Source organism: Enhydra lutris, unplaced genomic scaffold (assembly GCF_002288905.1).
Source record: "Enhydra lutris kenyoni isolate GAN:26980312 unplaced genomic scaffold, ASM228890v2 scaffoldscaffold85, whole genome shotgun sequence".
Taxonomy (NCBI): Eukaryota; Metazoa; Chordata; class Mammalia; order Carnivora; family Mustelidae; genus Enhydra; species Enhydra lutris.
The window spans coordinates 722,373-746,262 of record NW_019154169.1 but is presented as its reverse complement, the minus strand read 5'-3'; the positions used below and the strand labels follow the sequence as shown (position 1 = coordinate 746,262).

At 51.2% G+C, this 23,890-nt stretch overlaps 1 protein-coding gene across 1 annotated transcript in view; it reads right to left on the bottom strand.

Annotated features, from left to right (window-relative positions):
• The window catches only part of LOC111161537 (zinc finger protein 536), a 309,236-nt gene that overhangs the window by 212,469 nt on the left and 72,877 nt on the right, over window positions 1-23,890 (bottom strand). Inside the window, exon 2 of the mRNA XM_022525266.1 lies at window positions 14,477-16,648. Within this exon, the coding sequence (XP_022380974.1) occupies window positions 14,477-16,646 (2,170 nt within the window). The 5' untranslated portion in view covers window positions 16,647-16,648. The remainder of the gene's footprint in view (window positions 1-14,476; window positions 16,649-23,890) is intronic.

Here is a 23,890-nt window from a genome sequence, read left to right as displayed (position 1 = left end):
CTGGGTGTGAGATGCTGGAAGACAAGGTCCTTCTGCATTTGCCAGCTGGCCCCTCAGTGTCCAGATCTGCCTGAGGCTGAGCTAACATCGGGAGGGAGGACCTCATTAGCAACATTCTGAAGTTCTGGGAAAGAGGGCGGGGCTGGCTCAGAACCCCGTTTCTCTTCCTGCAAGGAAACTCAAGGGTCAAAATGCTTGGAAGGGGACAAACAAGCCTGCATAGTAGTTGGTAATAATAGTACCATAGTCCCATCATGCTGCCTACCATACCCATCCTTACCCTCACAACACATCCCAACCCACATATCTTCATATACACACGCTAATGCACTTTCCAACATGCACAACCACACCAGAGACACAACACACACATCCATTACCAACGTGTGTCAACACTCAGCTATGCACGCCCCAAACCACACAGCCACACCAACATATGCGCAGACCCCAAATTACATCCTAACGTACATGCCAGTACCCACGTACACCAGCTGATAGTCACATCCCAACCCCTCTCCCCCATATACACATCAGCACACACACAGACATAGGCACACCTGCCTGCAGACCACTAGAGCCACAGCCCAGGACACCCAGCCTACACTTAAACACACACACACACACCACGCTCACAGCAACACACACCCCCTCAGCAACCTACAACCAAAAACTAAGGCACTTCCAGACAAGCACATGGCAATGCCAGCCCAGGACATGACCGCCCTCCCAGCAGCACCCACGGCGGACATTCAGGTACACGAGCCCCCATCACAAAGGCACAGGGTCCCAACGAAGCCTCCATTCCCAGCCGCTCCGGGCAGTGTGAACCCGCTCACGCTCCCCTCCCCACCCAGGACAGCGGACTCAGCCCCCAGATGAGCCCGGGCCCTTTCCCAGGAGCACCCCAGTGAGTGCAGGGCAGAGCGGCGGCTCCCAGCATGCTCCGAGGCACGGGCCCAGGTGAAGTGGCCGCTTGGTTCAGCCTTTGGTGGCATGACGCACGACAACAAAGAATTCCACATCCCCTCCTCTGAAAGGCTTCCCAGATGAGAATTCTGTCCTCCTAATTTACACCTCAGAGTGGGGAGGATTAGAGACAGCCCCTTCTCTTTCTGTTCATCTGCCAGTGGGGGATTTCCCCCTCTTCTCCTCACAGAGAGGAGCGGGGCTGGAGAGAGCCCACTTCTGGGTGGAGATCTGTGGGTCCGCTCACTAGGCAACGCCAGCGCAGGCCAGCAGTGGGCCTCTGCCTGCGCTCTCTGTCCTGTCCTGTGTGCCCCCACCCATACAACACCCCCTTCCCGTGCCAGCCTGCAAAGCAGGGCATGTAAATGATGCTGGCAGAGCAGCTTAGTGTTTGGAAGGATAGGGGAAACTGAGACCCAGGCAAGCTCCCACAGGCCAAGAACAAGATCTGCTAAGTCCGAACTGGGTCCCCATCACCAGGCCATGTTACTGGGGCCTCATTCTCTCCACCATGGGCCTCTAGGGGCATCCTGAGGACATGTTCTGAAGACACGGGTGACCTGTGGTGCGTATGACCTTGATAAGCGGGGGAGGAGCAGGATAATCGGAAACCAGAGACTTAGGGATGACTTCAAGTGTCTGTGTGGAGCTTGGGGTGGGCCCCCGGTCACTCCTCGGCAGGGCTGGGCCAGCGCTGAGCCAGAAGGAAGAAGTCAAGTCTGTGTTCCCCAGAGCCTGATTTAACTAGAGCTAGAGATGGGGCAGGTGAGCAGGACCTCTGCCATCCATGCCATTCATCCCATGTTCGGACCCAACAGAGGAATTAAAAGGCGAGGGTCAGACAGAGGTGGGCTTCAATCCCAGGTCCCCCACTTGGCCCCTTCTTAACTCGATAGAGCCTCCCCATGCCTCAGTTTACTCGTTGGATAGCATGCTCTCCCCGGCCAGACCGCGGGCTCTGGGAGGGCCAGGTCCCGGCAGTGCCTTCCATGGAACAATGGAAACCACGGCCCAGGGTTGGTGTAAATCTCCTTCTGTTCAACCTAAGAATGGGGATAGTGAGGCCCGGCCCTTTTTGGGGCGGGGTGGGGGCGGGGAACAGTCAGCAGGCACCTGCCGTTTCCTCTCCCAGCTTGTCCTCTCAGACCTAAGACATGTACACGTTTTTGCATGATCACCATGTCTCTACCTGCGGAGTGGGCAGCAGAGGTGGAAGTTGTGGGAGGAAAGGACCAGGCTGCTCCCCTTCGTCTGGGAAAGCCACTCCGTGCCAGGACCAGTGCAGGCAACCATGCTGCTCTGTGCTCTCCCTGCTCTCTGCTGTAGGTGCTGCCCCCAAAGCCACGCCACCTTCTCCTCTGCAGCAAGAAATCTCACCTTTTCTTCCTTACCAGCCCGTCCTCCTGCCACTGGTGTGCCCGGGAACCAGGCCTGGGCACACAGGGGACATACAGGAAGACATGCCGGGGACATATAGGAAGACTCTGGGAGGCAGTGGTCTTCGTTGCCAGGCTCAGACGAAGCTCCGTAGTACAAGAAGAGAAGAAACAGAAACAGGCACCTGCAGACAATCACCAATGAACAGTTCTCCTGCCCAGCGCGGTCCTATCCCGGAAAGTCCTGGGCGAAGGGGCGAGGTAGCCTTGGACAGGCCCTTAGCCACCTGGCCTTGGGAGGCCAGGACGTGTCTCTAGATGTCCCAAACAAGATGACAAATGCTTCCACTGCTGGCAGGACCTCAGAGCTGTGACATTTTGGACAGTTGTGCTGCTCAGCCTCTAGGCTTCCTTTCATCTGAATCTCTATGGGAAAAACTTGTCTTTCCCATTCACAGCTACTGGCCTGGATGAGATCCCCCATCCCCCACCCAGAGGTGAGTCCTGCTTAACATAAGCAGGGGCATCCCAGTCCCCTGGCCACAGGGACTGATTCAGAAATGGGCATAATAATACACTAAGATATAACAAAATGCAAGGGGATAGTTGCTGGGCCTCCAGAGGAGAGTGCTCCTTTGAGAGCATGGTATGGGGATGTGAGGTCTCAGTTGCAGCAGCCTTTTTGCCACTAGGAGAAGAGGAAATCTTGGGAACACCACTGGCTAAGTCTGCATCACAGACCAGTCCCCAGATCTTTCAGTGACTTGAACCACTGAATCTCTGTAGTTATAGTTGTAAAGACAGTTTGAATTGGGATTATTTTGCGGCAACAAAATATGTGAGGAAATTGGACAGAGAAAGGATCACTTGTCAGCATCCTGTGTGAAGGAAGGGAGCTGCCTTCCCAGGGCAGTGTTAGAAGGGCCCCAACCATCCTCCAATGGAAATGGCGGGACAAGCCCAACTAATCCCACTGCTTCATTCAGGACCCTGGCAAATGCCAGCTAGAAACTAAATCATCGAGGCTGGCCCTTCGGTGCTTTGTGACCTCTAGCACAAGCCACTGGCCAAGTTTCTCATTTTTTACCCACTTATTTTTGTACTGCATAGTGCAGAAAGAATCCTAATAACAGGCCACTTTAGTGAGCATGTCCTTGTGCCAGGGACTGTGCTAAGCTTTTTATAGAAAGATACATGCATCACGGACACTGAGGCACAGAGAGGCTGAGTGGCCCTCGCCAAGCCACACAGCTCCTAAGGGCCAGCCCCAAAGTCCTCTGCCGTGCCCACGGGGAGGAATGGAAAAGCGAGCCTTCGGCTGGCCGCACTGGATGATGGACCCTGGCGGTGCCCTCCCAGTAGCAGCACTGGCTATCTCCATGGCCTGTAGGCTCTCAGACAGGGATAGCAAGTGGGAAGGCACCTGGCCAGAAGGGAAATAAATGAGGGTCTCACCAGACCCCCCCCGGCCCTGCAGGTATGATGTGGCCTCGCCCCCTGCTCGAGGCGCAGACACAAATAGCAACAAGAAATCCACCAAATCCTCAGACTGTGAACTTCCCTCGACTTAGGGAACAGTGGATGAGATCGTTGAAAGTTACCCTTGGGTCATGGAAAGGTTTGGGAAGGGAGGGGAGACAATAGGAGGAGACAGAGGAGATGAAGGGAGCCTCAGAGCCTTCTAGACTTCCCCACTCCACTCCACTCCAGCCATGTGGATGAAAAACCCTGGGCTCAGGGAAGAGGAGTGAGCTGCTCACATAGTCCAACTATTGGTTGAAAGCTGAAGATGTGGGGGCGAGTGGGGGGCAGGTGCTGCTGAAGTGTGTGTGGTCTGCTCTGAGCCCTTTCTTAAACATTAGAAGATACAATTGTCTCTGGGTTAATAACCAGGCTTATGAGGTTTTATTTCACAGAAAATAAAGGGGTGCTAAAGTCTGATGTGTACTAGGGAAAATTATTTCCCCCAATATCACCGTGGCTCTGAGTTCATGTCCCAATACCCAACCAGAAAAACGACTCTGTCTACACTGCCCATTATTCTATACTCATGCTGTCAAGGGTGGGCGTTTGGGCATATGAGGGGGTAGAGCCCCCCACATGACTCACCTGATCCCTGTGGGGAAGGAGTGGGCAGTTCTGATGTCAGGTGAGTTGGGAGGCCCCAGGCCACCTGACACTTGACTTGGGCCTGTCACCCACAGCACATGGAGCCTACCCCGAAACCCTGCTGCTCCCTTCCCTGCTCTGGGCCACCTGGGGAGTGCAGGGGGCTACCCAACAGCCCTGCAGCAAAGCTACAAAATCCTCCAGTTCTCCTCTTGCCTCTTCCCTGCTCAGGGGGGAGGAGGGGAGGTCTTCCTCACAAGCACCCCCTGGACTTCCCTACTGAGCCTCTTCTGCAGCAAGAAAGTGATTCCAACTCTAGCTCACAGCAACACCCTAGGGGCTGAGCTGGGGCATCTGTTTCCCCTAAAAGGCCTTGGATCAGCCAGATCCTGGAGAGGGAAAGCGTGGCCTGCCAAAGGACTCACTTAGGTGACAAAGGAGGTCCCTTCACCCTCCCTAGGTCCCTCGGGAGCAAATGTGGGCTCCCAGGTGAATCAGTGTTCCTCCAGGCTAGGGAGTGGGACCCCGCATGGATCTGTCTCACTCTGCTTAATGGCATGCCCTGGGCGCCCGGGGTCTGCACCTCTGGATGCCCAGGTATGTCCCTACTCACCTTTGCATCCCTAGGACCTGACACATTGCTCGGTTCAGAACCCACTGCATAAGCATTTTGTCCTTGAATGAAAGAATGAATGAATGAATGAACGCACGAACCAATGAGTATTTGATGCACAGATGAGCCGGAGAGAAGCCTGGTGACTAGCCTCAGGGAGACAGATCTCAGCAGAACCCTGGGAGGAACATTTTCCCGGTTAAAAACTACAGGAAGAGATGGCCTCAGGAGGTAGCGCCTCCGTAATACACACCTGCAGCCCCAGGGTGGCCCGCCTGTGACCAGGGAGTCCGCTCCGGGGAGCTTCCTCAGAAAATACTTGTGCAGAGGATCAGAAAGATTGGGTGCAGGAAAAACAGAATGGAAGCACGTCCTATTACACTCTGCAGGGAGGAGACTGCCTCAACCATTTTACAGATGTCAATTTTTTTCCCTTTGCTTCTCTATATTTCTAGTATTTTCTGAAAAAACATATTACTTGTATGAAGCTTTAAAAAAAAAAAAAAGCACAGCTATTGTGCTGAACAGGAGTCTGCCAAGGGCAGCTCATGGGCCAAACCCACCTGTTACTCGATTTTGTAAATAAAGTCTTATTGGAAGACTATTACACACTTCCATTGATGACAGAGGTGAGGAGTTGAAACAGAGACCACGTGACCAGCAGCACCTAAAATATTTATTATCTGGTCCTGGACAAAAAAAGTTTGCTGACCCTTGTGTAGAATATTCAAGCATATACCAACAATAAACGGTATATGCTTAAGTAAAAACTATAGCATACAGAATTATGTGCTGTTTGATCTTATCTGGCTAAATTCATCTCTCTGGTCCACGGCGGGACTGGAAAAGGATGTGCTAATTATCTCCGAGTGGTGGTGAGCATGCATATTTAAAAGTTATTTTTATTTTTATTTATTCGTATTTTCTAAATACCCAAGACGAGTAAAAAGACAAAAATGTCATTGGCTGACAGCAATAACAACAAAGAAGTCAGGAAGCATCCCTCTTGGCGGATGCCAAGTGGAAAGGGTTTGAAGGTCACCTGTAAGGGATTTTTCGGAGAGGGTCAGGCCCCAGCTGAGATGGGCCCCAACCCTGCCAGCCTGTCTCCCGTAATAGCAATTATTTTATGTCAGACCTCAGCTTTGCTAAGGGATCACTTCGATTTTTCAGGGCCAATTACTTTAAAAAATATTAAAACACCTATTTTAGCAACGAATTCAACAGAACATATTTAGCAGCAAAGAGACACACAAATCTGTCTCGGTCTTCAAGGAAACAACCGCCGCATATATTTCATGTTGAACTAAACTAAACATAAGCAAGCTGGAAATACTCCAAAATGCCTCTCAAGATGATTGAAGACAACCGAGGGTGTCCAGAAAGCACGGATGACAATCACCCAGTAGAGTTCTGGGGCATTACTTTAATGAGAAGAGAGCTTCGTGGTGGGGTCCTGTTTCATCACACATCCAATGGCTTTGGAGCTGAGGTCAGACAAGAAGACAAAACTGGTGACCACCCAAATTCCAGTCCAACAATTCTGCTTCCACCAGAGAAAGACTGGATTCCTCTGTAGAATGTTCTGGACCCAAGGCCCAGGGTAAAACATAGGAAAGTTTCCCAAAGGCGTACCCCACCTCCCAGGAAGAGCTGAAAACTGAACCCAGTCTTAGGAAGCAAGAGACCAGGTATTGAGAGCCAAGCCCACCTGCCACCCGTGTCCTCCTTCCAGCACCTGGCGGGCCACCCCGCCCCTCCACAGTGGTGTAGTGGGCAACCCAGCCAAGGAGTCAGCTTGTGCTGTGCCTCACGCTTCTCTCCGACACATGTCACGTGTCCCACAAAATCCCAAGGCTCACGGCAACAAGGAGATGGGTCCCCTAAGAAGCTAGGCCCTGGACCCCTTTCCCTCAGCGGGAGAAGAAAACAAAACTGATCCCATGAATCCCACCGGCGTTCAGCACAACTCCCTTTGTGCCTCGGCCCACCCATCAGGTAGCTGTCGGGAGTGTTCAGACACGCATTGTTTTGGGGCTCAGCAGCTGTTTTTGAAGATGTGGATCAGGGAAAGGATGGTGGCAAATCTCTGTGCTTAGCTGGGCCCTGTTTGTCCCAAGCCAAGCCTCGGGTTCTCAGTCCTGTCTCCCCAGCAGAGCTGAGAGGCACAACATTCGTTTCTTATGTTCTGTGAACAAGGCCTGTTATTACAGGGTAGTATCAGTAACTAACCAGAACCGCCCTGGCCCGCTCCACACCTTTGTACTCAGCACATACCAGGACTCAGGTGAAAACACTAAGCGGAACACAATACAAAATACATAAATGGAAACACCACCCCAGGAAATCGAGTGCATTCCCGACAAAGAAAAGCTAAACCAGATCTGGCTCAGGACTTGAGTGCAGAGAGCCCGCGGAGAGGACCTTGGTCTGCCACGCGGCTTCCAGAGGACCCCAGCCCCTGTGCCCTGCTCAGGTGCCTCCATGTTCAGGTTCTGCCTGAGAAGAAGGGAAAAAAAAAAAAAAAAAAGCCCCAAAGCTCTGCCCAAGTCCCGCTCCCCTGAGCTCTTCTGGGAGGGTCCACGGCTTTCTGAGAAGGGCTTTCCAGATGGCGCCTGGCGGCGGCAGTGCCAAACTCCACAGCTTAAGTAAATGTTGCCGTAGCCCTGTCCTGCCAGGAAGAGGCAAGGGAGACCCAAGGCTCCTTTCAGCTGCTGCGAGGCTCACTTCCTGGGGAGAACAGAGAGCCCCCCACCACCTGCCCCGCACCCTGCTGGAGAGCCCCATTTCCTCTCTGCACCCCCTCCTCCTCCCTCACTTTTTCCTCTGCAAAAGTGCAGGGAGCTGTCAGATGCTGACTGAGGACAGGGAGGCATAGGGACGTGACAAACCCAGAAAGGCAGTAAGCAAGCCCAAGGGGAGCAGATGGCAAAGGTCCCAGCCCAGTCATCACGAATTTGGGATGTCTGCACAAATCCAATCTCCTGATCTCTGCAGGTGTTTCTCCACCCCTACCATCAAGGCCCCAAAGCAGTCCGGCAGTTAAAGGAGTCAGCTGCTCACTCCCACTCTGACCTCACAGGCTCAGAACGCGGCAGCGTGCTCCCAACAGATATTTCCCCAGGATTCCCTCTGCCCTCCCTCTCAGGAGCTCCACGCATCCCAGTGGTCTCTCTCTTGAGCCCAGTGGCATCTTGAGACCCAGTAAAATGGGAGACTTGTTGTAGCTTGCCCCTGACTCCACCCACCCGAGATATCAGGGGCCCCTTCCAGAATCTTCTCTCTGAGGAGCGTGGACACAGGAAATGGCTGAGATGTAAGGCAAGGTGGCTCCTAGAATCTCATGACCCCTGCCTGCTTCTGGCCACGCGTGGCCGTCTCTAAGTCACACTGCCCATCCCAGCCCCAACACATCCAAGGTGGTGGCCAGAACCCAGGCCTGGAACCTCCCGTTCCAATCAATGGGAATCACGCAGCTAATGCTTCACGCTCTATTTTGAAAGCCGCCTGCTTAGTTCTTTGCCTTGTTGCAACCTGTCCTCAGCGAATCTGTTTTTCTTATTACCATCAAATTTAGAATTAAATCAATGCATATGTTCCTCGAGTTAACATGTGTCACAGAAGAGACGCCCAGTGAGCACCCTGGACCTCTCGGAGCGCTGGGTGGGAACGCAGCACCCCGTGGAGCCCTCGGGCCGTGGGGGAAGCCTGGCCCCGCGGTGCCCACCACGAGGATGGGCAAGTTGAGGTGGTGAGCTGCCAACAGGGGAGGGGCCTGAGGGACCCTGGGGCCAGGAGTCAGATCCTCCCACACAAAACGGTGTCCGTCCTGGGAATGCACCCGATTGTTGAAGAGGCTTTGCTTCCGGGATTTTATGTCACACATCTTTTATATCACACTCCCAATGTGAAGATTTTTAGAGCCAGTGCAATTTCTCTCTTTCTGAAATGCTAAGTGACAGCGCCATCGGGCAGCCCTGTGGAAGTGGGATTTATAGCTCCGTGCATGGGGGGGGGGGTGAGAGAGGCAGGAAAAGCCCCAGAGTGGGACCGAGTGTCCCCACAGCATTGCTCCTGGACACAAGATACTCAAAGTGCACGCAGCGAAGGGGAAACATAGATCAGGAGGAGAATCGTCTGAATCCCCGTCCCCGCTCAGTGCCCAGACCCAGCAGAAAGGTGAGGGACCAGAAGGAGGCCACCCGGCCCTCTGACCTCCAGCCCTCTGACCTCTGGCCCGTCCGACACCTGCCAGGAGTCAGCCCAAGTCTGGCTGGCACATTAGCCCAGGTGGGGGGCCACTGCGCACGCAGGAAGGGCCCCCAGCGTCCGCCCGGGGACAGCTTCGGCACACGCAGCCAAGCCTCCGTAAATCTCCACCAACACGGCGGCCGCCCGCACACGCTTCCACATCGGGGATGGAAGGGCTGCATATGGCGCTCAGTTTTAACAGCTGAGCTTTAAAAAAGTGCAGCTTTTCATCTCACTGAACCAGCTCCCAAATTAGGGGGTGGGCGAGGGAGGGGAGCAGGAGAAAAAGGAAGCTGGAAAGGGCAGGGGGAGCCTTCCACATTAAATTTGACTTTACAAGGAATTTCAGACTATTATCTGCTCAAAAGGTCCCTCTGGAAAATGATATAATGTTCCCTGTTTGTCATCCTCAAGTTTGCTAATTTCAAGAAAGTCATTCCATCTTTGAAAAGGGACTTTTCTTTTCTTCCTTTTTTCCTGTTTTTAATAAAAATGAAGGTGTCTATCTAGGAAGGATCGCTCAGATGCCACAGACTGGGTTAACAATTTTTAAGTAAATTTGTAAATGGGATTATTGTTTTCCAAAGTTCTAAACTCAGCGAAGAGATTAGTTGCCACAATGCCCACGGGGCGTCCCTGGTCCTTTGAATTCCCTGCCTGGAGGCTGAAGGTGCTTGGAGAGGAACAGGAGGAAGAAGCCTGATAGGGCAGTTTTCCTGGAATTGCCTGGAAACTTTTACTTTCTCTTTCCTCTGCTGATAATGACTGTCTTCGGCTCTGCAGCCAGCTCCCCTCTTCCCCCTCCCAGCCCCCTGTTGCTGCACGCCATCCCCGAGCTCCAGTATAAAGTTTGGCTTTTGCAGCAGGAAGCAGCTGGGCCAAGCAACCAGCGAATGATAATGACCTCAGAAATCTGCTGTTCGCTCGGCAACAATAGGGTGCTCAGTCTACTGGAAAATTGTGTTCATCAGCTAACTCTGCTCAGTTACTAATTGACATTGCCAAATATTTTAAGAACAATTGGAATGCACAAGCAAAAAAAAAAAAAAATGAAGATCTTAATCCTCAGACTTAAATTTTTTCTTTTTCTTTTTCTCCCCCCCCCCGCCCCGCTTCTTTGGGGTGCCCAGATTTGTTGGTGGAGCAGGCAGTGGTTATCGCGGATGGGGGCAGGGAGGAGGAACCACATCAGAAAAAGAGGTGGAAAAGAAAGAAAATCTATCATATCACTAGACGCCCAATGTAAGTGCAAGGGAGCCCAGGATAAAGGCCTTTGATGCCTTGGGCAATGGACCTATGCAGGATTGGAGACCCAGCATTTCAGGAATGCAGCTCAGGCAACAAAAGAAGACCCCACAAGGCTTCCAGCCCAGCTGATCAAATAAGCCTTGACCATCTCAAAATATTATACCAGAAGTAGTAGGGGTTAACGCTGTTTTCATCCTTGCATCTCTCCCTGACTTTCCATTGATCACGTAACTTAGCCGACTTTATTTAATGAACAGAGGGTCAACGCATTCAATTACCCCCTTCCCACCGTCAACACTTCAATTAGCCCCTCTCCAAAATTATGGGGAATGCAGAAGGTAAGTACCCTGTTGGATATAATGAACAGTATCGTTTCTTAGTACATTAAGTTTTAATTATTCTGAGCGTGATTTCCAAGGCAAAACCTAAAGAAACAGAACTTTGGTCGTCCTCTGGCTCAGAGTAAAGCTCCAATCTGAGCACAGTCTCCATTGAGGTTTTGGGGAGAGATGCAGAGATTAATGCCATCGGAGCGTTTGCACGCGAGCCAGAAAATGAAGGAGCGTCAAAACAGCCACCCCGCTTTCTAAATGTCATAAAAGAGTAAAATTTATAAGCTGCTGCTTTCCAAATAGTTTCCCTTTGCGTCGTCCATGGAGGCAGAAATGACATCGCCGATGGTGTAAAATTATCGGGAAGTCAAATCGACAACAAACAACAAACAACAACAACAAAAATAAAACAAAGGGGAAAGATGGGGAAGTGACCCATGTGACTGGTTTTGTCCATTTTCTGTTAGAAAATATGACCTCTCAATTTGTCAAAGGTCCTAGTTTTCGCGGTTGATCTTAAGCTCCGTTCTCAGCAGTCTGGAGAGCCAAAGAACAAACACATTTTCTGGTTCACTGGAATCACTTTCACATGTTCACTGATTCAAACATTCTTTTGCTCACATAACAGACAGCTGCATCCCACATTAGCCTAGCCAGTGACAGTCGCCCATCTCGGTAGTAACTGTTTGATTGCAAACTTGACCCCTTCTTCGTCTCGGTCTGAGCAAGACATTTTTAAACAGCCACTCCGTTCCCAATCCTCCTTTGCAAAGAATTACATCAGATAACAAAGGACGTCTCTGCTACTCATTGTAAGCCTTCTTCTGGAGATCTGTTCTAAGAGGCTCTCTGTAAAAAGGTTTTTTATGATGAATTCAGAACTACTATCATGTTAAGAGCAGCGATTTATAAAGAAGAATTCACTGGTTAAGATCTGAAAAAATAGTTTCTCAGGCCCTACTGACCCAGTTTTCAACAAAAAAAGAATCAAGTGATGCAAATTAAGTTTTGCGACATTGTAATGCAGTCTGAGAAATTTGTAAAACCGTGTTTTGCGGTTATTTCTTAATAAAAGCCTTAATAAGTACTCCTTTCTTTACTTAAGGGCTTAAAGATTTTTTTTTCCCCCTTCACCTTGCAGGTTTCTCTCTAACAGGTAATAAGAAAAATGCCTATTGTGTCAAGATTTTTATGTAAATGCTTATTTTAATCGCACTTTATACAAGTCATACTTGTTAGAAATCAGAGGGAAGACTAACCAGATTTGGTTAAGGGTCCTAATCCCAGGAAAACCTGAATGCCCCAGGCGTGCGGCTGATTTGGCCTGCCTATTGGTATGCCATCAATTTTCCTACTTAGTGGGAAAATTATGAAAGGGTCTAATTTGAATATGAAGAAAACAAAGAAGTCAACCAGAAAGGAAAGAATCGGTATTCATAATTGTAAAATACTTCAATGAGGGAAATAAAAGTGAGAAGATAACCACAACTCAAGAATAATTCTCCTTTGAGTTGTAAGCCCGGTTGGTTCTTTTAAGCAAAATGGGTTTTTTCAACCGAGTATGGACAGATAGGGAAACTACAGAGATAGAATAGCATGAGGCTATCACTTGGCCAGAAGGTGGGAAAACCATGGCAAACACGTCATTAATAAAGCCGAACATTTGGTGCCGGAATATTCTGCAGAGACCTTTTCGTTTCAGCAGGTCTGGAAGAGGGATGAAAATCTGTCAATGTTAACTCCATGTCACTCCAAAAACTTAGGGGAGCCAGTCTGCCCTCTGCTTTCTGCCCCCTTAAAGGCCCCGGATCCAGACACAGTGAGACGATGCTCCCCAGAACGCGGGCCCTCTCCCTAGGAGGGCGGAAAGCGTCCCTCCTGATGGGGGTCCGTCTGACACTTGGCTGCCTCGGCATGAGAGATCCGTTTTTTTCTGGAGTTCCTGATGTCAGGCTGGGAAACTCGCACACCCTTCCCTGGCACCTTGTACGTTCCGTGCAGCAGTCACTCGGTGCGCCGGGGACCTCACCCCTCCACGCTCCTCAAGGTCCTGGTCAGACTCTGCCAGGGGGCCCCTCCAGAAATAAATCGCAAGGGAGCCCAGGACTTCAGGAGTAGACAGTGTGTTTCATGGGTATTTAAACAGCAGCATTAAGAGCTATCGGAATCTCTGGAATGTGCAGCTCAGATTTACGTGCTTTAACCACTCTTTACTGGTTTGTAACAAGCCCGCAGACTCACACTTTATTTTAATACTAATTTTGTCCTGCAAGAACAGGGGTGGGGTGTGGGGGTGGGGGGTGCTGAAGCGTGCCAATGACAGCAAAACTCAAGTGACATCTACTTACTAACTACAGCAGCTAAATGCTCCCGATACTGGAATATTTCTCGGAACCCAGAAGGGAAAAAAGGAAAAAAGAAAGAAAAAAAACTTCACCAAAACGACCCTCGACGGTGTGCCGCCACGCCTTTAACAGTGGGCAACGCGGTGCCTTGAGGTGCCTCAAACTGTCTTTCATTTTCTAGACTTAATGGCTGATTGCAGAAATCAATGTTGCCATTAGTAACAGGGTATTTGTTATGGCGTGATTTCCTCTGTTGTTAGGCTGCAGAATGATTACAGTATTAGCGAGATGCTTTCTTTATAAAAGGCTAGAGATATAACTTTCAATTTACCATCCATTAGAAAGGGACTTTGAAAATACGGAGGCGGGTAACCAGCTTACCTGCTGTTAGGTAGTGATTTTAATTTAGCTGTCTTAGGGTAGTGGGCTTTTTTTGTTGTTGTTGTTTTGGGGGCCTTTTTTTTTTTTTTTTCCTTTCCCCCAAACCGGGGAGGAAGCTTCAACGTTTCACAGACATTTTGATGACAGATTTTCTGCTTTGCTATTTTAGACCCCAAAGCTGTATCGCCCGTGTAACACAGTACAATTTAAGACACGCTGTCGTGCGTCTGTGTTTCAAACCTCTGTGTTTTTCCAAACCATCAGAGGTGAGTGGTGTGGTTCTTCAGGCTACAGGGGCCTGACAGGTGAGCCATGCTGGAATTTTGGAAGGGGACGGGAGACAGGTTTGGCCTGGGGAGGGAGATCAGGGTGCCCGAGTGAGACAACTGTGGGAACATACTCAGGGGGAAAGACAGTGAGGGTCTGAACTTACACCTTCACATCCGTGGATGGAGCTAAGATGCCAGCTCCCAGGTTCCAGAGACGAGGTGATGACGGATTGGGGGTAGGGGCTGGGGCATAAAACAGGACCGGGCAGCCCACTGCTGGGGCAGGCCAGGCTCTGCCTGTTGGCCAGCGTACCAGCTGGCCATGTCTACCACACAGGAGGAACAGCTCTCCTTCTGGGCAGCCAGTGTTCAAGGGAAGGCCAACGACTCGAAATGCTAGCCTTCCCTTGAGGCAGGGCAGAAAGGCAAGGTCCGCAGAGGCCAGCAAGCCACAGGGAGCTCAGGACTGGCTTAGAAGAGCAGCGAAGGCCCTTCCCCTCCCCGAGGCCTGCGTGGAGCCAGGGCCCCCAGACGGGGTGGGCCCCGGGCACCAGCCGCTCGTCCCCCATCTTCCCTGGCAGCCTACCTGAGGAGGACGGCGAGGAGGGGTGCGGGCTGTCCTCCTGGGCACTCCCGGTCTGGGAGAGCCCGCCGCCGGCCCCGCTCTCCTCGGTGACGTTGGAGGAGCCCGGCGTGGTGGAGCGGCTCACCGACTGGGACTCCTGGTCACTGCCCGAGCCGCGCCGCTCATCCAGACCCACGTGCAGCCCGTCCTCGTCGCCCTTGCGGTCCCGCTTATGGACGCGGGAGTGCACGACCACCTGATGGTAGGTGCGGAACACCCGGCCGCAGTCGGGGCACTCTGTGGGCTTCTCCTTCATGCTCCCGGGCCCCTGCAGGTTATAGTCGAGCGCCTGGTTCAGCCCGTGCGACAAAAAATCCCGACTGCCTTCTAGAGGGTCGAGCTTATTTGGCAGGTCTCTCTGATTGCCCACTTTAGTGCTGTGAACCAAATCAGCAGGCATTTTCTGCTTGGAGCCATCTGCTCCCACTAACACGTACTCCCGCTTCTCCTTATCGAACATCACTCCGGCGTTTGCCAAAGTGTCTTCGTGGTTGCGTTGTAGCTGATGATCTTTAGACAAGAAACCATGTTCCATGGCCATGCCCCTGGCCATGAGTTGCCAAGCCTGGTAGCTGTTCACGGGGTCCATCTCGGCCGCTTTGGCAGCCGCCTGCAGCCGCTCGATGCAGCTGGACTTGAGCGGCGGCACAAGGTTGAGGCACCCCAGGAGGGAGTGCTTGTCGCCCTCGGGAACCCCGTGGGCCATGCCGGAGATGGGCGACAGCAGCTTGCCCAGGACCTCCCGCTCCTTCATGGGCAGCTCCCCTTTGCCGTAGAGCTGGCTGGGCTCGCTCAGGCTGGTCTTGTCCGGGGCCATGAAGCCGCTCTGAAGGCAGGACAGGTACCTGGAGTACAGGTTGGCGTGGGCCTCCTGGGACATGCCACCCATGGGCACGGGCACCTCCGGGTCGCTGGGGGACTTGCTCTTCACGGACAGCTTGTTGAGGTGGACCTTCATGTGGTTCTTGAGGAACCAGGGCTCTTTGAAGCGGCGGCCACAGATCTGGCAGCAGTGCTCGAAGGAGTCTTTGTGCTTCCGCATGTGGCCCTTGAGGAACCAGGCCTGGCTGAATACCTGGCCGCACACCTCGCAGCGGAACTCGTTGGCCGCCTGCTCCCCGCCGCCGTTGGGTCCCTGGCCCTGCGCCGACTCGGCGGTGATGTGGGCCTTCTCCACGTGGCTGATGAGCTCCTCCTCCTGCGAGGCGGCGAAGTCGCACAGCGTGCACTTGTAGGGCTTGTGCAGGATGCGGATGTGGCGGTCCAGCTCCTCGCGCTTCTTGAACTTGCCCTTGCAGAAGGTGCAGCGGAAGCCGGCGGCCGGGACCACGGCGTCCTCCTGCACGCTGGCCGGCTTGGGCGAGGGCACCGGGTTGGCCGCGTCGGGCACGCTGTGGTTGGCGGGCAGGGCCAGGTTGCAGGTGGCCAGCGGGGCGGGCTGCGCGTGCGGCAGCGGCTTCAGGTCCGGCCGCGGCTGCAGCAGGCTGCTCTTCATCTGCTTGTCCCGCAGGATGGCCCGCTCCTCCAGCTCGTGCAGCAGGCGGTTCTCCTCGCGCACCCGCCCGCGCCCCTTCCCCAGGTTGCCCAGCTTGTGGGTCCGCAGGTGGATCTTGAGGTTGCCCTTCTGCGCCGCCCGGTGGTCGCAGTAGGGACACTTGAAGGGCTTCTCGCCGGTGTGAGTGCGCATGTGCAGGGAGAGGATGCTGTTGAAGCGGAAACGCTTGCCGCACAGCGGGCACGGGTACTTGCGGTTTTTGCGGGCGTCGTCCTCGATGTCGCTCATCTGGGACATGATGCCCAGGTTCTGCCCGTTGAGGAACTGCTGCAGGTCCACCCGCCCGTTGAGGCTGGTGTCGACGTCCCGGCCCAGCTGGTTGGCCAGGAGCGCCATCTGACTGCCCATGGGCTGGCCGCTCATGGGCACGTGCGCCTTCTCGTCGAGGGGCGCGGGGGCCTTCTCTTCCGGGTTGGGCCGGGGATGCAGCTCGGGGAAGGCATGGCTGAGCTGGGAGGTGATCTGGTGCAACTTTTGACTCATGGCATACTGGCCGTTGAGGACAGGGCCGCTCAGGTGGGGCTCAGCTTCCGGGGCCGCCGAGGACACTCCAAGGCACAGACTGGCTTCTTCCATCCCTGAAAATAAAGCGAGAGTTCAGATGGGTGCCAGGTACCGGGGCGCAGCGGATGCACGGCCTCAGCTGGGGAGGAATTTGCATTTCATGCCTTACCTACACGTAATAATGCTAAGGAATTATAGTCAAAAACAATAATAAGAAGATGAATTATTAAATGCCAATTATGCAATATGGCATTGCTCCTCCAATTTGTTTTGGCGATAGATTGTCTTCCTTGTATTTTCTATTTACCGACTGCAATTATTCATTCACACTTAAATTATTAATGTTTTACCACGTTAAACACCTAATAACGAATCGAGGGTCTACATGTCAAACTTTTCCTCCTGTCCCCCTTGTAGCACCTGCCCCTGTTGGTTCCGTTCAGAGTTTGCCTTAGAGCAGAATGACTTTCCCTTCAAGACCGGAGACCCATGTGGAACTTTTGTTTCTGGTGACTATGTTCAATACATTCCCCGGTCCGAGATGAAAGAGATTATTTTATGATTTGGTTCCTTCCCACCCCCCCCCCCAAAAAAACCCCAATGGTATGATATTTACTGGTACATAATAAAACAAGATAATGTTTTGGGAAAAAATAAAGGACAGGCTTTAGAACAATAAAAGGGATTTTGCTTTAGTCAACAAAAAGTGCAGTAATATCTCATTAAGCTGATTAGTATGCTGCTTAGAAACAGTACTAGGTGCTGTAACACATGATTATAATCATAAAAATCCTTCAGTGTTTGCAAGGAAGCATTAACGAGGTATATTAAATTTTAAGGAGACTGCGAGTAGCAGCTTTGCAAACCTCAGAGATTAAGATTTAACCCTTATGTTACGAAACACTGTTATTTTGTCATTTGGTAACTGTGCCCGTCAAAAGAAGTATGAATTATCTGGTGATGGAATCTTTGTGGATCGTCCGGGCTGTTCATTTTTGGGTGGGGGAAGGGGAAGACTCACACCATTTAATGGGTTCTCCCTGTCTTTCCACTGGCATGATATCGCAGGCAGGGACTTTGATTGGGTTTAAAGAGATCCTTTATAGAACTAGATAAAAACCAATTAAAATCCAGGGATGATGCCATAGGAAGTCTCAACCAAGTTTGAGTGTTTTTAATAACTTTCCCAACATACAGTAATGAGTACAAATTGTACCTGCGGTATGTGTTTTGCAGAAAATTAGAACTCAAAGCTGTTTGTTAAACACTAACACTCAAAGCTGGTCTGCATAATTGCTTTTAATGCTCCTCTCTTCCCCCCCACCAAGCCTGCGCAAACCTGCGAAGGCCACGTTGCTCGGGGGCGGGGTGGAAGGAATGTGGAGCACATGCCCCACTCCCCATCACAGCTTGCGAGGAGCTCAGCTTTGAAAGGCAAAGAACCCATGCCTGGGTCCTCCCTTTTCCAGGTCTGTCTCCCACCTGAAGGAGTCCAAATTCGCTTCCTGCCATTGGAACCGTTTTTTGCACATCCCGATGTTTACATGTGTTGGCTAGCCAGGTGGTCTAGGAGCAGCCGGACTGATTCCTGGGCCAAGCAGTTCCCTTGGGGGACCGGTGGGGACAGAGCTCAACTGTGCAGGAAGCACATTCAGCCCTGGGGGGCGGGGGGTGTCTGCTACCTACCGGGCCCCCTGCCAGGCAGACTGTGCCTGGCATGGAGGGTCTTCAATGGGAGACCTGGCTTCCTTGGCAAGAGGACAGGGGCTGTGAGTCCATCTTGCAAGGGAGAGAAGAAAAAGACATGAATGTTTATTTGCAGGAGAGAGAAACACTGCAGCCACAGTGCAGGGCTAGCGATGTCCATGAATGATGACATGGACCCCTGCACACACTTGTATGCACATACAGGCACACGGTCACTTGCAGTAGAAGAAGGCTTCTAATTCGCCATCTTTCCTTCTTGTTTCTGATGGCGGTCTATATGCAAATTAAAAAAAAAAGAAAAAAAAAGTCCATTTTGGAGACTGGTCAGAAAGGAGTACTTTGTCATGGAGATTCTTGCATTCATTCATCAAAATTGCTGAGTTCCCACTGTATGCCAGGCCCTGTCCCTGGTGCTTAGGACACCATGGTGGACAAGAGTGGCCAGCCCCAGGGCTCACAGCACCCACTGAGCAGGAGGAAGGAGCAGGCCCAGTGTGTAGAAGTTGCTGGGGCAGGACTGGAGCCTGGAAGACCCCATGCAGGGATGCTCACAGTCCCCAGGGCCCTGTCTGGAGCTCCTTCTCCACCTTCAAGCTCCATCCAGCTGTGCTGGCTCCTCTCCCAAGCAAACATGGATCATGACCCTGAAGCCACTTGGGAGTGCTCAGAATTCCACCCAACAGCTCTGGGGAAGTTTGGAAAGTCCAAAGCCAACATGGCTGGCCGACGTCCAATGGCTGCCCAGTTGGCCTTCTCTGAAGACATGAATCCAGAAAGACAGGCTATTTTCAGGTTGCTGCTGATGAGCTGGCACCAATTCAGCAGGAGGGAGAGGAGGCTGAATGTGCAATACGGCGAGACTACAAATCAGGCTGGATGAGGGGCGTCAAGTTGAAGACCATCCCCCACCCCCATTCGTGCTGGGTAAGTATCAACTCAATTTGTTAAATAATGAACATGGGGAATTTTTAAGTTAGGTTTGGATATAGAATTTTTTTATTCTGTCAATTTTTTTTTTTTTTTTCAGTCAAGAAAGCTTTTTTAAGGAACTGGTCTTCAGGTGCCATGCTGAAGCCTCAGCTGATGGGAGGAAGAATGTTCTAGAATGTGCAAAGGTACAGTTGGCTCCTTGTTCCCTCAACAAGGTCTCAGCTCACATAGCCCCTCCTCACAAAAACCACCATGCTTCCCTTGTCGGAGGCTGTCACCCCCAGCCTCTCTTTACACATCGCTTTATTTCCTTCTTCACAACATTTATCACTAGGGCAAAGTTTTGTCGTTGACCTTTTACAAATGTGCTTCTTTTCCATGAGGGCAAGATCACAGTGGCAGCCTCCAGGCCCAGGGCAGAGCTAGCCCACTGTAAGTTCAGCATTTTCTGGCCAAACGGATGAATGAAGGAAGAGCCCCTATAAACACAGCCCATAAAAAAAAGCTAGCCCTGTAGGAAAAACACTCTCCTCCCAACCTCATGTGACCCAAACTCAGCTTTTGCACATCCGTGAACATTCACTTTCAGAATGTCAGATTTGGAAGGGTCTCTGGCTGACCTAGAACCTAGGGGTTCTAAAACCACCAAGGGAGAACCCCACCACTAGCTCTTTCTATTATATGTGCCCACGGTGACCATCCCAGGCCTGGACCTCCACTGAGCAGCGATCCCCCCTGAGAACTTGACCACTCATTGGGGGACCCACAGGAGAACTCAAAATTTTGGCAGAGCTGGCCGGCTCCCAAGGAGATGCTCTGAGAATTACAGCTCTTGGCCCTGGAGTGAACCCAGGTGAAGCCTGCACAGAGCCCCACTTTGAAGAATGGCCTCACCAGATGATTACCCTCAAATGTTTGGTCAGACCCAACACCCCATGATTCCGTGAGCAGGTGCAGGCACTGCGATGGGTCAGTTGTAATCAATGCCAGTCACCAGACTCAGAGCAAGAAAGGGGAGAGTGAGTTCTTGGAAAGAGCACAGGGTAATTGGTGTGCTGTCCCTGGGCCAAAGCAGCCCAGGCAGGATGAGCTGGCCCCAGGCCCGGCCTGGGACTCACAAAATCTGGGTCGGCCCCAATTTCTCCAGCCTTGACACTTCACCCATACGGGATTCATTTACCCCTTATGTCAGTCTTTCAGTAAATACTTGCCAGGGCCCTTCTATGTACCTGCCGTCGAGGGCCTCTGGGGTCCAAGGGGCCAGCACAGACAAGGTCACCAATATAACAGGAAGCAATGAAAAGGCTCAGAGAGGCTGAACACACAGTTTAGACAAAGGAGTAACCACGACAGCTTTGGCACATAAGTGTGTGTGTGTGTGTGTGTGTGCGCGCGCGTACATGTGTATATGTGTGTGCACAAGTATGTCCGTGTTGGGGGAAAGGCAGGGATTCCCTAAGTAGCAGTGCTCTAGAAACTTACACAAATGCACACCATGAGAAACTCAGGGATCATCAATCCCACTGTTAAGGGATTGGATCTCACCACAGCCCTAAGAGCTCATGGGGCCAGGGAGGTGAGGTTCTCTGTGGGGGCTCGCCATTCTGATGGAAGGAGGCATTACTCCTTTCCCCCCAGACCTCAGGGAGCAAGCATAGGGAGAGTTGCCTTCCCTTTGGGACCACACTCTTCCCTCCCAGGCCCTGCAGCGAATGGCTGTCGGTGTCTCGGGCAGGGTCTCCTGGGGCAAGACACTCCCTCTGTCCTGATAGCTTGAGTAGATGAAATCCACATGCAGCACCCCCCACCTTCCTTGCTCACAGTTCCAGGGAGCACTTGCTCCCATGTGCCCAACCTATCCTTCTCTCCCTGGCCTGGGCTCTGGCCTCATTATCCCAACACCCAGCACCTGAGGGACCCACACAAGGAAGCCAGGACCTAGGAGAGGGCTGGCCATGATCCTGGGCTTAAGACAATTCCTTCTGAGGAACCTGTACAGTAACTCCTTGGACCCTCCCACCCTGGTAGGAAAACCCTTGGTACAATTAAAAACAAGTAAACAAACCCCCAAACTCTGAGAACAGCTGGCCCCTAGCCTTTCAGCTCAGGGCTCCAGCCCAAAGCATGTTGGGAAGATCAGTACACCTTGGTTGACTCATGGAAGGAACCAATGCGTAGATAATTTACCTACCTGGGGAAAGAAAGGCAGCCAAGTCAGGACAGTTAGAGGCCACTGTAAATGGCTGAATCGGGTACACCAACCCCCACCCCCACCATGGGAACACTCCCAACATTCCACCCCCGTCCTGATCTTGCCCGCTCCCCAGGGTCATGGTGGGGCACTGCTGGTCCTCAAGGCGACTGTCAATATTGACAAAGAACCAGGCGTGGGCGTGAGTCCCAGCCACTATGGTATTTTCCTCACCACCCTGTGGAAATGCCTGGGCCCTACATCTGAGCACGGGCAGGGCCCCAGTTGAAAGCTTCGGAAGGCTAGAGGTTTTCTCCACAAGCTGGGCAATTTCGCATTTCATACCAGCGTATTCTCAGCACAGGGAACCCACCATTGGGTGCACAGATTATCAAAATACATTCTGTCTCATCATTCCCATCATTGCAGGTACAGTGAGCCATTCAGCTGCCTTTGATGGTGCTAATGGTTATTTTGATTTTGTATTTCTGCCTTCAAAACTATTTCCTGTGATATCAATGACAAAAGTTTTCACTTAACTCTTCCAATAGAGAACCTAATTGTATCTTTCACTGAAAATGAAATTTAAAACTATCAGGACACCAGAAATGCCAGCTGCTACGAGTCTAAATAAATTTTACACAAAAACACAGTTTCATTTTGCTAGCACAGAAAAAAGAAAGTAATCTTATGAATAGTCCAAAAAATATAGATCTTGCCAGTAAGTTGCATGAACGAGTTTTATCCTTATACCATGAAAAAGAATAGTTGGGAAATGAAATGACTTTCAAAATAACCATTTCAACTGGGTTTTTAAAAATCAAATATTGTTGTCTAGCCAAGCACAACTAAATATTCCCTTTTTTATCAATGTGGGTAAAAGCGCTGCCTTGGAAAAAGTACGAGTGCTACCGCTCCCAACTGCCGGGCAGAGGAGGGATGTGGGTTCCCAGCAAGGGATCCAAACACCACCGTGGGGCTCGTGGCATGCAGTTCTGGTAGTAGGTGGACCCTCTTTCTGCAGGCTCAAGTGACCCTCCACCCTTCCCCACAACCCATCTTGCTTTCTTATACTTTGGGTAAGCAGTAATTAAGACAACTTCACCTAGAATACAATGGCTTCTTATTAAATCCTATTTTCTAATTGTTGTAGCTCAAACTGTTTAACCAAGATTGTTATAAGCATAATACACTCCTGTTCTGAAATACAGAACACTAGACTACTGAACCTTTTCAGGGTCATTAAACAGCTGTAAACATTATTACAAAAATAAACCAGAGATTTCATGCTTACATTTTGGCCTAGAGCTTGCTATGCTGAGCAAGTACATTTTTTCATCTCTTACAATCAACGCTGGTGACATTTGGGTATCCAAACAAATTACATCACAAACATTACTGAGGTGGGCAGGATACTGAGTGGTTTATTTGCCAGATGATTAATAGATAAACAGGAGGGCAGTTCGGGTGACCTGTTCTGTTTTGACTGATGTGTAGACCATGCTACAAGACAGGGCCATAAACAGTTAAATCCTTGCTGAATTTATTAATGAAAAGATGATATTCAAATAGGGCCGTGGAGTATGGTGATTGTGTGACCAGAAGAGCAGAGCTGGAGATTATGGTCGAACTCACCAACTTCCCCTTGTGCATGGAATGGGGGTCAAATTCAGGGCCTTAGCAGCCTTGGATGGGGAGTGGGACCCTGCTGGACCAGCTTCATGTATGGTCCCATAGAGTCCCCAGTAGCTTCCGCACTGGGGGATGGGAGTTGGAGGACTTAGAAGAAGAAAAGGAATAAAAGTGTCCTCTCTTGGAAGACTTCAGATGATTTCAAAATTCTCAAGGTTGAATGCATGCTGGCTTTTGCAGACTGGGTCGAAACTGTAGCCCAGAATTGAAGGCAGATTGTGAGCACAACAGACAAGAAAGGAAAATACTCACAAAGTGTACCCCTGGTCATCTTTTCAGGGTATAGAAGACTTCCAGTCTGAGTTCCTGGCCCAACAGGCAAACAGATGCTGGGATGGAATCTGGACAACCTCCCATGGGGTGGTTGTGAAGACCATGGATGTGTCAGGCAGAACCATCATCATCATCATCTTTACCACCACTGTGACCACTTTCATCACCATCACCATCATCCATCACCTTCACCACCACCACTATCACCACTGTCATCACTGTCACCATCACCATCATCAACACCATCATCATCACCTTTACCACCACTGTCACCAGCGTCATCACCTTCACCACCGCTGTCCCCATCATCATCTTCTTAATCATAGTTATCACATCATCATCATCACTTTCACCATCACCACCATCATCACCATTGTCATTTTCATCACCTTCACCATCATCATCATCATCTTCATAGTTATCACATCATCATCACCTTCACCACCACCACTGTGACCACTGTTATCACCATCACCTCATCATCACCTTAACCACCAACACTGTCACTACTGTCACCACCATC